Source organism: Pan paniscus, chromosome 4, assembly GCF_029289425.2.
Source record: "Pan paniscus chromosome 4, NHGRI_mPanPan1-v2.0_pri, whole genome shotgun sequence".
NCBI classification, from domain to species: Eukaryota; Metazoa; Chordata; class Mammalia; order Primates; family Hominidae; genus Pan; species Pan paniscus.
This window is the reverse complement of record NC_073253.2, coordinates 173,710,886-173,726,802: the sequence shown is the minus strand read 5'-3', so window position 1 is coordinate 173,726,802 and position 15,917 is coordinate 173,710,886. Positions and strand designations below refer to the sequence as shown.

At 51.9% G+C, this 15,917-nt stretch overlaps 1 protein-coding gene across 3 annotated transcripts in view; it reads left to right on the top strand.

The window, feature by feature from the left end:
• Window positions 1-10,516: 10,516 nt before the first annotated feature.
• The window catches only part of ZNF354A (zinc finger protein 354A), a 63,416-nt gene continuing 58,015 nt past the window's right edge, over window positions 10,517-15,917 (top strand). Inside the window, exon 1 of one of the 3 annotated variants that reach the window (XM_057302382.2) lies at window positions 10,517-12,699. In XM_057302382.2, coding sequence (XP_057158365.1) covers window positions 12,662-12,699 — 38 coding nt within the window. In that variant the 5' untranslated portion in view covers window positions 10,517-12,661. Of the gene's footprint in view, window positions 12,700-14,070; window positions 14,558-15,917 lie in introns of those variants that run through there. The other 2 variants (XM_057302383.2, XM_057302384.2) reach the window with 2 other exon arrangements.

Genomic DNA, 15,917 nt, shown 5'->3' with positions numbered 1-15,917 from the left:
GTCTTTTAGACAGGGATTTGCTCTGTTGCCCCTGCTGAAGTGCACAGTGACACGATCATGGCTCACTGCAGCCTCAGCCTCCTGGGCTCAAGTGATCCTCCCACTTCAGCCTCCTGTGTAGCTAGGACCACAGGTGCATGCCACCACACTCAGCTATGTTTTTTTATTTTTTGTGAAAACGGGGTTTCACCATGTTGCCTAGGGTGTTCTTGAACTCCTGAGCGCAAGTGATTCTCCCGCCTCGGCCTCCCAAAGTGCTGGGATTACAGGCGTGAACCACCGTGCCTGGCCTAGCTCACTTTTATTTTCTTTTTACACATTTGTAGTTGTGATTTTTCTCCTTGTGATTTGAAAACATACTCTCAGAGCGCCTCTTTAAGGGGTATGTTTGCCCAAAGCCTGAGGCCAACCCTCCAGCTTTCCTCCCCACTGTTGGTTCCTCAGCCTGAGGTGGGGGGTCTGAGCCATTCTTACCAGCAGGAAGGAGGTCAGGAGCCCTGCTCAGACCTTAATGGTGGCAGAAATGAATGTGACTCACTCATTTTCATGGGACACGTCAGTCAGTGACATGAAATGGCAGAGAAGACATCACCTTTTATTCTTTGCCTGAAGGAAGAAATAAAATCATCTTAGAGTTGAAGCCAAAATCAACCCTTCTGGTTTTTGGAGCCATCGAGTCATTTCATGTGGATCTTGAACACCCCCACACTCCCAGTTCATACACTCGGAGCCTGATTAGGGAAAACATTTGCTTTATGAAATTTTTTTTTCACGTATGTGAGTTGAGTATAAAGAGTAGCCTGGGCCGGGCACAGTGGCTCACAACTGTAATCCCAGCACTTCGGGATGCCGAGCCGGAAGGATTGCTTGAGCCCAGGAGTTCAAGACTAGCTTGAGCAACAGTGGGACCCTGTTTCTACAAAAAATAATAATAAAAAAAATTAGCCGTGGCTAGGCGGTGTGGTCACGCCTTAATCCCAGCACTATGGGAGGCTGAAGCAGGCAGATCACTTGAGGTCAGGAGTTCGAGACCAGCTAGGTCAACATGGTGAAACCTCATTTCTACCAAAAAAACCCCAAAAATTAGCCAGGCATGGTGGCATATGCCTGTAATCCCAGCTACTCGGGAGGCTGAGGCAGGAATCACTTGAACTGGGGAGGTGGAGGTTGCAGTGAGCCGAGATTATGCCACTGCACTCCAGCCTGGGAGACAGAGTAAGACTCTGTCTCAAAAAAAAAAAAATTAGCTGGGCATGGTGTGTGCCTGTAGTCTCAACTGCTTGGGAGGCTGAGGTGGGAGGATCACTTGAGCCCAGGAGGTCAAGGCTGCAGTGAGCTAAGATCACACCACTGAGCTCCTGCTTGAGCAACAGAGTGAGACCCTGTTTCAAAGAAAAAGTTCAGACACCAGGCACGGGGCTAGGGAGGGGGCTCCTTGCCACCCCCCTCACACTCTTGGCTTTCTTCCCTGTGGGAGTGGAGTGACCCCGTCCTCAGCGTGTTCTGCCCTTGCTCTGCTCGTGTGTGTGTGTGTGAATGCATGTATGTGTGGTGTGTGCATGTGTGTGTGTTGTGTGTGCATGTATGTGTGGTGTGTGTGTGCGTGTGTGGTGTATGTTCCTCAGCGTGTCCTGCCCTTGCTGTGCTCGTGTGTGGCTGTATGTGTGGTGTATGCATGTATGTGTACACGTGTGTGTGTGTGGTGTGTGTGTGGTGTATGTATGGTGTGTGCATGCATGTGTGTGTGTGCATGTGTGTGTATAGTGTGAGGGTCTTTGCCCTCCTGCAGATTCACCCTGCTGCTGTTTCCCTTCCCACACAGGCTTTTGGGTCAGGGGATGGCCGTTGGCTGTTGTCAGCAGTGGGCCTAAGTTGGAGGGTTCACGCTGCTTCCCTGCATGATGGCCCATGGAGGCTGACTCCATTTCCAGCTCATTCCAGAAACAGGAGTGTTTTCCATGTAGCATAGTCTCTTGTGTGAGACATCACACTCCACGGTCTTTGCAGCTGGGAACGTTTCTGGTTTTTTTGCTTTTGAGACAGAATCTCTCCCTGTCACCCAAGCTGGAGTGCAGTGGTACAATCTCAGCTCACTGCAACCTTTGCCTCCTGGGTTCAACTGATTCTCATGCCTCAGCCTCCTGCGTAGCTGGGATTACAGGCACACACCACCATGCCTGGCTAATTTTTTGTATTTTTAGTAGAGATGGGGTTTCACCATGTTGCCCAAGCTGGTCTTGAACTCCTGAGGTCAGGCAATCCACCCACCTCGGCCTCCCAAAGTGCTAGGATTACAGGCATGAGCAACTGTGCCCGGCCACGTTTCTGTTTTTCCAACCGTTAAGTCCACGTAAACCATGGCCTGCAAGCCTTCCCACGTGATGGGTCCGCATAGGCAGCGTCTGCTGGGTGGTTACCACAGGCAAAGCTTCCATTTTCTGCGATCCTGAATCTTGAACTTCAGTGTGACCACAAGAGGTCATTTACTTAGTGCATCCTCCAACAGCAAGGCTCGGCCAAAACGTCAATCACCAGATGAGGGGGGTTCATTCTAATTTCCATATCACCTCTCCCACTGCTGCCTGAAAAGAAGCCCCACCTGTCCGGGATGTTGCAGTGTTTGTCTGGGAGAGTAGATGTGTGTCGTCTTTGCACTTTCTCTTTTGTTGCTTACTGATTTAAAAGCAATTTGTCTTGGGCTTATGAATTTCGACTCTCCTTTTGTCATTGCTTGCAGGAGGCACCGACATCACCTCCTGCTTCATGGGCCAGAATATTTCTCTTCCTGTGTATAAAGGGGAGATTCAGGCCTGGAACCTGGGCATGGCCGTGGATGCGTGGAATGAGGAAGGTGATGGCTCCGCCAACTGTTTCTTTCTGTGATTAGGCGTGAGTTGGGAGCGTGGGAGCGCTCGGATGTGTAACTTTGCTTGGTGATAGTTCTCCAAAACTGCCCTCGGAGGGGAGGCCCCTGTCACTTGCAGCGTGATGTCCTTTCCCCCCAGCTTGGTTTAACACCCACCGGCTCCTGGTCCCCAGCTCCTGAGAGGTCAGGGTCGAGCTGGAGGACAGAGAGCTGTGTGCTCAGGAACGTCGGGCAAGTGGGTGATCGTTACCCTGAATCTGAACCCTGGTGCTGGATACACAGGCAGCGGCCAGCTCTGAGCATCTGAGAGCCCGGTCATGGAAGGGATAGTCTCCTGCTGTGCTGTGCCTGGCAGCTAGAAACCCAGCTGTGCTAGGAAGGGTGAGCAGGGCTCAGTGCACCTGTTCTGCAGAGCAATGCGGGAGTAGTCAGTGAAGCTGAAGATGCATACGTGCCCTGTGATCTAGGAATTCCGCTTCCGGAAGACAGACTTGTGATCCATGCAAGAATGTTTGTAGCCCCATGATTTGTAATGAAAACAAAATTGGGAACAATAGAAATGTCCATCCTTGGGCAGAAGAAGTTCTGTGATCACACATGGCGAATGACCAAGCGGTAAATAGGAATGAACCAGAGCAACACGTAGTAGCCCGAACGAGCCACCCAGATGTCATGTTGAGTGAGCACAGGAAGACGCGGGACACATAGAAGGACAGCGTGTGTGTGTTCAAAGGTATGCAAAGTGATGACACATGGTATTCAGGGATGCGTGTGGATGGAGCAAAAATGTTAACACACATGGGAATAACAAATCACTATGTCCGAGACAGCGATTTTGGGGAGCACACAGGGAGGGGACTTCATGGGAGGAACACATTATTAGGCTGCCGTGAGAGGTGTGTGGGCGTGGACCATCTCTGTACCTTTGTATATGTCTGGAATATTGCGTAATAAGTAATAGCTTAAGAGAGAAGAGAGAGCCACGGTGTGTGGCTGTGGTGTGTGTTGGGCTTATTTTTAATTCTCCCATACCAGGAAAAGCGGTCTGGGGAGACAGCAGCAAGCTGGTGTGTACTAAGCCGATCCCTTGCCAGCCCACACACTTCTGGAACAATGAGAACGGCAACAAGTACAGGAAGGCGTATTTCTCCAAATTCCCAGGTCGGCTGGAGAGATGCAGACAGAGCTGCCGAGCCTCTGTGTTGTCTGGGCCTTCCGTGTCTAGTCGTGTGTCCTCGTCCTTCCCCTCCCATCCTGCCCCTCCCCTCTTCCTTCCCCCACCAGGGCTTGGAGAAGCTGCATATAGCTCATTCCTCCAGTGGGGCGATAATCAATTTTTGATGAATATCTTGTCTTCAGCTTGAAGCTATCATGTGTAACTATAATCTGGGTTTAGCTGAATCTCAGCCACCTCTGCCCAGAGCCTCGGCCCTGGCCCCTGCTGCTGGGCACTGGCATGTGCCTCTGGTTTGCACGTGGGAGGTGGAGGGTGCAGGGCCCACTCGCTGAAACAGGGTGATGCCAGGGTGATGCCTGCCTGTTCACGAGGAGCGGCATGTGGAAGTGGTGTCTGGCTCGGGTCTCTTCCTTTGTGTGTCTCACCATCATCTAGTCCTCGTGGAGATGCTAAGGAAGAGTGCTTTTGCAGTGGAAGGATTTACAACCCGACACGTCCCTCTCACATAGACTGACACCCCTGAGTGTGGTTTGAGTGGTGCCTTGCCCCAAAGCAGGAAAGTCTTTTATTTAAAGCTCTGATTCCTGCCTCCCTCTAATCTTATTGCATAAGCAGTCTAAAGTTATTGCTGCCATATAATTCATCGTTTAGCAAGCCTTCTGTTTCAGAGTTATTTATACTAAGTACTTGCTTGCTGCAGTCTCTCAAAAGGTAATCTGAGTGAGCAAAGGAAGACGTGGGGCACATAGCATAGACGTATGGAGAATCAGAAAGCAGCAAGTGGTAGGATTTGCCAGGGATCTTTCCTGCCCTGCGTATTTGCATGTCACAGTAAAAGCCATTGTGCTTGGAATAGCGCCTTCCTGCAGCAGCGTGGGGCATCCCCCCAGGGGTGGCTCAGCCTCCACTGCATCCCTGCTGCACCTAAGCCCCACCTCGGCTCCTGCTGTGAGCAGCTGTGCAGACAGACGAATGCAGAAAAGCAAGAGTGGATGTGGAGAAACACTCTTCAGATGACCCTGAGGAGGAGGGCAGGGGCTACTGCCTTGGGAGGAGAGGCCAAAAGGATTAGAGTCTCAGCTTGAGGATCCATCCAAGAAATGACAGCCCTTCATCTTCTGTAACATTGCTCTTTGAAAACTCTGTCACTTTTTTTGTCACGTGTGCAAGGGTTCATGTGATGTGTCTCAGGATTAATTTCAGAATAGCCTCTTTTTGAAACTGATATTCCTTCTTGGAGAAAACAAATACTTTGTGACATGATATATTTCCATTTTTGCCTTGGCTGTCAGGAAACTCAGAGCTGAAATCATTGCTTTGTTTTTGTAGTCCTCTTACCTTTAGGGTAGGGTTTTGCTTCTCTTTGAGTAATCCTATCATGAAGTCAGTTTTAAAGGCAGTTTCCTTCGATACTTCCTGGGTGTAGATGAGAGATATGAATAAATATGGAAAGACAAAGGCCGATCAGAATGAGATTTGAAGCTGTTTATCATGGACAGGGTGAACACAGCCTGCACTTAGACCATTTCTCAAGCACCAGCACTGAGAGATTCTTGGGCTGTGTAGGAAATGGCATGATGGCAAAACCAAGCAACAAGAGCGAGTCTTCCTTTCCACAACTGAGAGTGGGTTTACAGACATCATTACCTTAAAAAATGATGCCAGGTGAAAGTGCGAACAGGCCGTGTGCTGATGAGGTATTGCTCCTCACAAGAGGGCATTAGCTGCGGGGGTCTGCCCGCAGACCCTGACCCAAACGACGGATGAATAAACATACACTGACACACAGATATTCTGCTTTGCCCGTGCAGCTGAGGGTCTGAGGCCACTCACAGACTCCAAGGAGGGTCCTGTAAAGAATGGCGGCCACGGCCCTGAGCAGCTCGTGCTCCAGGCATTTACTTAGTATATAATTAAAAACAGAAGTTCTGAGTCAACACACTTGTAGATAATGATTAAAAGCGAGGTTCCAAGGCTCAAAGCAAACACCATTAGTGGGTAATATCCCTGGTTGACCTCCCCCAGAGAGAGCCATCCTGCCCTCAGATGTCTGAAGGTCAGTCTTAAGACCACGTGAGTAAACAAGCTAACTAGATAACTTCCCCACATCCCATTGTTTACTAGTCTAATCTATTTAACTAAAGGTAATGGGACCAGGCCGCCTTTAGCCCGGTCTATTACTGAAGTCATGTGAAAACCCTCAGGCCTTCCAGAAGGGTTTTGTGCCTGTTGTAACTAATATTTTTCCCACCAGCCTGATCGAATCCCAACATGCTGGTATGGAAGGATTCAGGAAGTTAGTAAGTGAAAATGAGAATTCAAGAACAGGGGGCCTAGCATTGCTTTTGTGTAAATTTCATTTTTTAATTAATTTTTTTTTAGAGAGAGGGTCTCCGTCTGTCCCCCAGGCTGGAGTGCAGTGATGTGATCTCAGCTCACTGCAGCCTTGATCTCCAGGGCTCAAAGGATCCTCCCGCCTCAGCCTCCCAAGTAGCTGGGACTACAAGTGTGTGCTACCATGCCTGGTTAATTTTCATATTTTTTGTAGAGATGAGGTCTCTGTGTTGCCCAGGCTGGTCTCAAACTCGAGCTCAAGCAGTCCTCCCGCCTCAGCCTCCTCAAATCCTGGGATTACTAGTGTGAGCCACCGCACTGGGCCTTCTGTACATTCTAAAAAGGAAGTACATATGTGTGATTGTGTGAATAAATGAATAACGAGTGTGAATAAGGGCTTAAATGAGTGGCGAGATGATGAGCCCATTTTGGTTTTCCTTATGGCTTTTTATTTTTATTTTTTGAGGCAGAGTCTCGCTCTGTCGCCCAGGCTGGGGTGCACTGGCACCATCTCGGCTTCTCGTGCCTCAGCCTCATGAGTAGCTGGGATTACAGGCACGCGCCACCACACCAGTCTAGTTTTTGTATTTTTAGTAGAGACGGGGTTTCACTATGTTCGCGAGGCTGGTCTTGAACTCCTGACCTCGTGATCCGCCCACTTCGGCCTCCCAAAGTGCTGGGATTACAGGCGTGAGCTACCGCGCCCGGCCGCTTTTTATTATTTTTAAAAACCTAATATTTTAAAAGAAAGTAAAGCAAGCTTAAGATTTAAGTCAGTGTAGATGACACATTCCAAACAGGCCTGGTCTGTTACCGGCAGTCACCTGTTCCCCCGTTCCCACTGTGGCTGCACTTTGGCCTCAGCTCTCAGGAGACTCAGGGCTGAAGTCAGTGCCTGGAAGAAGGAGAATGATCTGACTCTGTTCAGTCTGCTCTAGAAAGGAAGACACTGCTAAGGCACTGCTTCTGCGGCTTTGTTTCGCCATCACGCCGCTTCCTCTGTGGTACCCTGCAGCCAGCTGCTACTTGTGGATTCCTCCTCTCAGCTTGGCTTTGCAAAGGATCAAAGTGTGTCAGGGGGAAGTTTTCCACAAAAGAAAGTTTCTTCAGAGTGGATTTACATCTTCCTTTTTCTCTGCATTTCCGGGGTCTCAGTAATTAGGGCACAGTACTACAAATGGCCCAGAAAACCCAGAAATTTCCCATCCAATTCAAGGGAGATCTGACCCAGGCAAACAAGACTGTATGTTGTTGCTGGCATGAAAGTTCCAGAATGAGGCAGGATTCCCAGGAGAGCGGCATAGGCTTGCAGCTCTGATCTGGGCTGCCATTCATAAACTCAGTTTGTTGAGTAGACATACACATGTGCTCCTGCAGAAACCGGACACATCAATTGCAAGCCTAGGAGTGAATTTTTTTTTCCTTATTTGTGTGTGTGAATCTTTAAAAGTCCAATGAGAGGCTGGGCGCGGTGGCTCACGCCTGTAATCCCAGCACTTTGGGAGGCCGAGACGGGTGGATCCACAAGGTCAGGCAATCGAGACCATCCTGGCTAACACGGTGAAACCCCGTCTCTACTAAAAAATACAAAAAATTAGCCGGGCGTGGTGGTGGGCCCTGTAGTCCCAGCTACTCGGGAGGCTGAGGCAGGAGAATGGCGTGAACCCGGGAGGCGGAGCTTGCAGCAGTGAGCCGAGATTGCGCCACTGCACTCTAGCCTGGGCAACAGAGCAAGACTCCGTCTCAAAAAAAAAAAAAAAAAAGTCCAATGAGACGCCAGGCATGGTCACTCAGGCCTGTAATCCTAGCACTTTGGGAGGCCGAGGCAGGTGGATCACCTGAGGTCAGGAGTTCGAAACCAGCCTGACCAACATGGTGAAACCCCGTCTCTACTGAAAATACAAAAATAAGCTGGATGTGGTGGCATGTGCCTGTAATTCCAGATATTCAGGAGGCTGAGGCAGGAGAATCGCTTGAACCCTGGAGGTGGAGATTGCAGTGAGCCGAGATCGCGCCATTGCACTCCAGCCTGGGCAACGAACAAAACTCCATCTGAAAAAAAAAAAAAAAGTCCAATGACAAAGAATTGGTTTCACTCTCCAGCCTGGGGAGGCGGGAGGAAGACCTGAAGGCCTGCAGTTCTCTTTTTCGCATCAGATTAAGTCGCTTAGGGCTCATTTCATTCTCTTCAGCTGCCTCCCAGGGACCATGCGCTCCCTGCACAGAGTCCCCTTGGCCTTCATCCCTGTAGAAGGCTTGGTTGTGGCTTGTGGCAGTGTCTCCTTCACAATGTCACATGAATGGGTGGATAGACTACGTAGCTGTTGAGTCATGAACTGTTTGGGTTAGCACTTGCCTCAGAGTGGAGAAGTGCTGGAGAAGTGTCTCGAGATTTGGAGAAAAGAGATGCTTTCTGAGGCTGCCCCCCGTCAGTGAGGACACGGAAGCTGGCTTATTTACCGTTTTCCTTTCCTGGATCACAGGAAATCTTTGGGGCCTTATTTCAGGAGGAGAGCCTGCTGCTAAGGCAGATGACTTCTCGTGTTGCAAAGCGGCAGAGATGCGCTTTTGATGATGGGCAGCCAGTTCCCCTCAGTGTGGCTGATCCAGGGCTGAGGGTTAGTTAACTGCTCCTTTGGTGACTCTCAGATGCGTGGCTTCTCTTCACTGTTTGGCGCCTGGGTGGAGGATGTGGCCAAGGAACCTCTCTCCTTAGATGCTGCGTCCAACGCTGGGGTTTGATCCCTTTGGTGGATCAGCTTCACAGCACCACCCCAGCGCACAGGCCTTCTCTGAACAGCTGCACACGTGGCCACTCATGTAGCCTGCTGATACCGTGTTGCCGTCACCTCTGGCTCTTTCCTCTTCCCCCACCCACCTCGTTTCCTGGGTTTTACCTGCTAATCGGTTCTCTGTCCATGTGGCTAATGCTTTGGTTCAAGCCTGCATGGCTGGGCCTGGTGCGGTAGCCTCCTTCCTGACCATGAGCTTGTGTATTCCATTCTAATATCTGACCCCAACTTCTGCACACCTTGTGCCCTCAGCTGCCCCTGGCCACTCTTGCTTCCCAAGACGTGGCTCGTTCTTTCCTGCGCTCCACTCAGAGGTGTCTCCAGATGCTCCTGTTGACCCCCAGTGCCCTGGCCGCGCTTGGTCCCGCCCTCTGTGAATTCCCGGGTCCTTGCTGGTGCCTCAGGAGCTGTGTCTCCTCGCAGGCTGTGTCAGAGCTGCCCTGGCAGCAGCCCCCACTAGAGGGCGTGTTCCTTGGGGCAGGAACAGTCTAGCTCCCTCCTGCCCCAGCCCCATGCCAGACCTGCCTCTGGGCCCCAATGATGTCTGCGGATCTGCACCTAGTGTCTGTCCAGGCAGCCATCATGGCCCCTTCTCCTCGGGGTGAAGGGCGCCTCTGCCGCCCTTGCAGGTATCAGGGCTCATGGCGACTGCTGCAGCATCAACTCGAAGACCAGGGGCGTCATCATGCTCGGCTGGAGGTAAGGGCTGCGGAGTCGGCTTCTCTTCCCTGGAGCCCCACCTTCCGGAGGCCTGGGGGTGGGGGAGGAGGCACTTTCTGTGAGAGTCAGTGACCCCCTTCCTGGGCACCCCACTCCACTCCAGCACCATGGTGTCCATACCACCCACGCCTCTGCTGATGTCTGGGACCCCCCACCGCCCCCTGGCTGGTGTGCCATGCGTCCCTGTGCCTGTGCACATGCTGTCCCGAGCCTGAAGATCCCCTTTGAGGAAGCATTGTCTGCTCAGTCTGCGACATGGCTAACTGTCCCCCATCTTGGGCCCTTTCTGTGTCGTTTCTGGGGTGGGGCATCCTTGTGCCAGCTTCCTTCCCGAGGGCTGGGTCTGGGCGTGATCCAAGTTTCCCTGCCCTGTGATGGGGTTCTCGGGTAGGGGGTGTCAGGGCAGGGGTCCCACAGCAAAGACACAGCAGTGTCCACACCCGAGACAGGGGACGCGTGTGCAGGTGGGAAGGGAGGTGACAGATGTTCCTGCACAGAGGGGCCTCCCTCGATGTCGCGCTTTAACCTGAGAGGGAGAAAGAGCCACGTGGCGGGGCAAGGAGCTGGGGAGGGGAGCATCCGTGACTGGTCCTGGGGGATGCCATGTGGAAGGGGGGGTGACCACCCTGCCCTGGGACCCCTGGGAGTTGCCTCACTTCAGAGCTGCGGTGTAGCCCTGACTTTTTCTCGCTTTCCAGTGACGGCACACTCAACCCCGCGGTTCGGCAGCCTGGAAACCTGTAACATTGGTATGTTCTTCTCCCTGAGCGTTCTTGAGTATCCAGGAAGGAGGAGGGTCCTGGTGGGAGCCCCAGGGCGCATTTCCACAGGCCCTACCTTTGGCACGACTCTGGCCCCTTGGTCTCTTGTGTGACAGTGGACGTTTGAGAGCCTGACCTCCTTTTCAGATGATACCTCGCCCACACTGCCGTCCTCATAAAACCTCACATGGGGTCTTTAAGGTCCCTTGGCCCATCCCCATTATATTTCATCCCCCTGGTGACCTCTGTTGGGTTGGTTACTGGCTTCTACTCTTTTTTTGTTTTGTTTTTTTGACACAGTCTCTCTCTGTCACCCAGGCTAGACTGCAGTGGTGTAATCTTGGCTCACTGCAACCTCTGCCTCCCAGGTTCAAGCAATTCTCATGCCTCAGCCTCCTCAGTAGCTGGAATTAGAGACATGCACCACCATGCCCCGCTAATTTTTGTATTTTTAGTACAGACAGGGTTTCACCATGTTGACCAGGCTGGTCTTGAACTCCTGACCTCAAGTGATCCGCCTGCCTCGGCCTCCCAAAGTGCTGGGATTATAGGCATGAGCCACTGTGCCAACTTGTGTCTGCCTTTATGGGTTAAGAAGCCAGAAGCACAGAGAGGGTGCAGGATTGCTAAAGGTCACACAGCGCTATGCAGGACACCAAGCACAGACAGTGTAGGCCTGTGGGTCTCACAACTGCATGGTGGAGTCCCCTGTGGGCCTTCAGACTGCGCGGCCCAGGGACCCAGGCCCAGCCCAGGCCACAAAGTCAATCAGATGGCCTCACACGCTAGTGCTTAGGTCAGAGTCCTAAACTTACGTCAAGGTTATTTGTGTAGCCAGGGTGGAGAAATCCTGATGGTCTGATTCCAGCCTTTGTTCCTCCCTCCAGTGGAGTACCCACCACAGGCACCTGCTTTTTTTTTTATTTTTACTTTTGGTTTTTGAGACAGGGTCTTACTCTCTTACCCAGGCTGGAGTGCAGTGGTGCGATCTCAGCTCACTGCAACCTCCACCTCCTGGGCTTAAGTGATCCTCTCACCTCAGCCTCCTGAGTAGCTGGGTCTACAGGTGTGCATCACTATGCCCAGCTAATTTTTGTTTTCAAAGATGAGGTTTTGCCAGGTTGACCAGGCTGGTCTGGAACTCCTGAGCTCAAATAATCAACCCACTTTGGCCTCTTAAAGTGCTGGGATTATAGGTGTGAGCCACTGTGCCCAGCCACCTGCTTCCTTTTTTTTTTTTTTTTTTTTTTTTGAGACAGGGTCTCACCCTGTTGACCAGGCTGGGGGGCAGTGGCACAATTAGCTCACTGCAGCCTCGACCTCCTCTGCTGAAGCCATCCTCCTGCCTCAGCTTCCTGAGTAGCTGTGTCTACAGGCATGTGCCACCATACCTGGCTTAGTTTTTACTTTTTTGTAGAGACAAAGTCTCCCCATGTTGTTCAGGCTGGTCTCAATCTCCTGGACTTAAGTGATCCTCCCACCTCAGCCTCTTAGAGTGCTGGGATTACAGGTGTGAGCCACCCTGCCTGGCTCTTTTTTATCTTGAATTAATCTCTTATTAAGTGAGTAAGGCCCACACCTGGCCCCCTGGTACAACATCACCTGTCCTGCCAAAGCTGAAACTCTCTCTACCTCCCCAGTAATGGGCTTTCTTCCACTTGTGAAACAGCTCCCTCGGCAAATGTCCCTCCAAGACCCTCGTCCTGGGTGGGCTGGGAGAACACAGGCACCTCCGGTAGGCCTGGGGGACGCAGCCTGCCCCTCCTGCTCTGCCAGGTTGCTGTCAGGCCCGATCCTGCACTGAGGGGCCCCCTGTGTGAATGTGTGCCCTCTCCTGTCTCCACAGTGGACTCCTTTGAGGAGGTGGAGGACAGCCTGTATGTCCCCCAGTATAACAAGTACAGGGAGGAGAGGGTGATCCTCTTCCTGAAGACAGCCTCTGGGCACGCCTTCCAGCCTGACTTGGTGAAGAGGATCTGTGACGCCATCCGCATGGGCTTGTCTGTGCGGCATGTGCCCAGCGTCATCCTGGAAACCAAGGGCATCGCGGTATGACCGTCTTCTGCCAGCGACGAGACCAGTGCCATCACCCCATGAGCCCACACATCGAGGGGCGCTCACATCTGAGTAGTTTGCTGGTGCTTTATATATCGTTTGTCCACGTTGCCTAGCAATGCCATCCTCTCTGCCATCTTTTTTCCTACTCTTTCTAAGACTGCATTTAAAGCAATTTCTGCTAAATACCCATGTTCAGAGGGTTAGCGAGCCCAGCCCTGCAGGTCCGACTGGCTTATCCCTGCTAACCCCTGGTTTTAGTGTGTTCTCAAAATTGTTAATGAGAACATTAATTTTAACATCGTATTTTTTATTTTATTTATTTTTTTGAGACTGAGTCTTGGTCTGTCACCCAGGCTGGAGTGCAATGGCTCAATCTCAGCTCACTGCAACCTCTGCCTCCCAGGTTTAAGCAATTCTCCTGACTCAGCCTCCTGAGTAGCTGGGACCACAGGCACACGCCACCATGCTCGGCTAATTTTTGCATTCTTAGTAGCGACGGGGTTTTGCCATGTTGGCCAGGTTGGTTTCAAACTCCTGACCTCAAGTGATCCGCCCACCTCGGCCTCCCAAAGTGCTGGGATTACAGGCATGAGCCACTGCACCCAGCCAATTTTTTTTTTTTTTTTTTTTGAGATGGGGTCTTGCTTTGTCACCCAGGCTGGAGTAGAGTGGCGTGATCTCGGCTCACTGCAACCTCCGCTTCCCAGGTTGAAGCGATTCTCCTGCCACAGCTTCCTAAGTAGCTGGGATTATAGGTACCTCCCACTGTGCCCAGCTAAATTTTTGTATTTTTAGTAGAGACAGGGTTTCACCATCTTAGCCAGGCTGGTCTCGAACTCCTGACCTTGTGATCCACCCGCCTCGACCTCCCAAAGTGCTGTGATTACAGGTGTGAGCCACTGCACCCAGCCTGCACCCAGCCTGCACCCAGCCAATTTTAACCTTTTAAAGAGCTGCTGGGAGTTGTTGCTCTTGCCTTTTAATTTTAAGTTCTGCCGACACAGACGAGACTTGACTCTTTTTAGAGGCAGGTCTTCAAAGGTTGTGTCGTCGCCCCCCAGCTCCCCGCCCCAGTACACTCTGCTTCGAGTCTAAGTCGGGGAGGAGGAGGTTCACCCAGATTGGATCACAGCTTTAATTTGCATTGCTTACAAAATGGATGTCCCCGCAAGCTGACAGAAGCTGTTGTGTGTATGTGTGCACGTGTGTGTGTGTGAATGTACACAACAATTTAAACAGATAGTGGCAGACTATATTTAAAGCCTACAGACTGGCTGTTCATTAAGGAGAAGATGGGAGCAGACACTCACTGGGTTCCCAGGAGAAGCTGACTTTGACGTTGCCCAGGAGCTGGGCTGAGTCTGTGAGGAATAACCAGAGACAGGATTTACCAGGAGAGGCTGTTTTCTGGACGATGTTGAAATATGTGACGCCATTGACTTTGAAACCTGCAGATCATTCTCTTTGTCTTAAGAAAAGTTCTTTCAACATCTTGAAAACAGTCTGTCCGGTGGTGGAGGCTGGGGAGAGCGCTCGCAGCACGGCCACTGCGTGCAATCCCCGACCATCCCTGGAGGACCGATTCCCGCTCGGAACCCTTGTTCCTCCTCCTCCCGGCCCCTGTCCACATCTGCGGTGTTGGTTCCTTTTCTGTGGCATCCACACATTTCCTTTGCGTTCTGGTTCTGCGTGGGAAGAGCCCTGCAGCTTGGGAGCTTTCCATCCATCTCTTTTTTTTGCCTGGTGACTCTTGGCGGCTCTCTGCGGGGACATTGGTGCTCTCCAAGAAGGTACTTCTTTAATCAGTGATGCTTTTTGTCTTTTCCTGATGAGGGTCTGTTTTTCTTGGGTGAGTAAGTGCTGTCTCATCTGGAACATTTTAGGGAACTGGAATTTGAATTTGTCCCCTTGGCTTTATTTTATTGAAAAAGAACTTGGGTCTTTTGCTTCCGAAATGGTTATGACCAAACTGTATCTGATCACAAGAGTAGTGGAGCAATTTATTAGGAAGGGAGAAAACTAAGCACGTTTCTTTCCATGGTTATTCTGGCTTTCATGGGCTTGCTGCCAGGGTACCCAGCTGGGCTCTGGGCTCTTTTTCTCCCCAGGTAGGGTCTTCTCCTGGGTCCATTCGGGAAGTCATTGGGAGGGTTTCTCCAGGTTTTTGAATGCCCTTGAATTTTCGGACCCTCGTGGCAGGCTTAGGAGAGAATTTACCTCTTTTGTTGCTGAGCTAAGGAGGGGCCCAGCCTCCACAGGGAGGTGACACGGCATGGCCCCAGCCTGCCCCTTCGGGAACTGGACCCACTTCAGGGTCAGAAGAGGACAATTGAGGTCCCATCTGCGAAGTCTTGGGGCCTTGCTGAGGCAGGAGAGCTTGTTGCAGGTCTGACCTTTCACATGGTGCTTTCGGAGAGTGGGCTACCCTCCCCCCACCACCCCAAGAGTAGCCTGAGACCGGGGCCTTCCCAGCGGTGGGAATGGGAGGCGGCCTGTCTCTGTCTCTGCGTGGAGAGACACTGCCACTTCTGTTCCCTGGGAAGCCAGCACCATTTTCAGCATTTGTGGGAGGCCTTGGCGAGTGCTCAGGAGAGATTTGGGCCCAGATTCAGCCCCACTCCTCGTGTTGAGTAATACTGATCCATCTCTGGCCTGTGACTCGAAGAGAGGAGCCCCTCACCCGCCCGCCACAGCTCAGGGTGATGATGCGGCACCCTGATGATGATGATGTGGCGGGGACTAGGGAGGCTCTTCCCGGCGTGGTCCTTGCCGCCAGCCTTCACAGCGGCTCCTCTGAGGGTCTTCGTGCACAGGGGCTCTGTCACAGCCCTGGCTCCCCCTCTGTCCCTGAGGCATGACTTTGGGCAACTCACTTAGCGTTCAAGCCTCAGTTTCCTCATCTCTAAGATGGGTTGACAACAGAGACTCTCTGGTGGTGCCGTGGGCCACGGGGTGCCCGAACGCAGCCCTCCTGCCTCTGTTTCTGTGCTGCCTCCGCTCACCATCAGCCTTCATTCAGAATAGGTGTGCACGCCGTGCAGTGCCCTTCCACACACCTGATCTCAGTTGCTCTCTGCTCAAATGTCAGAGAGGCTTTCCCTGCATTTCCTGTTTGAACAGTGTCCTGGCCTCCATCTTTAGCTTTGACAGTGTTTGCCATGGACTGAGGGTGAGTTCTTGTGTATGTTCATGTCTTTCTATCTGGAGTG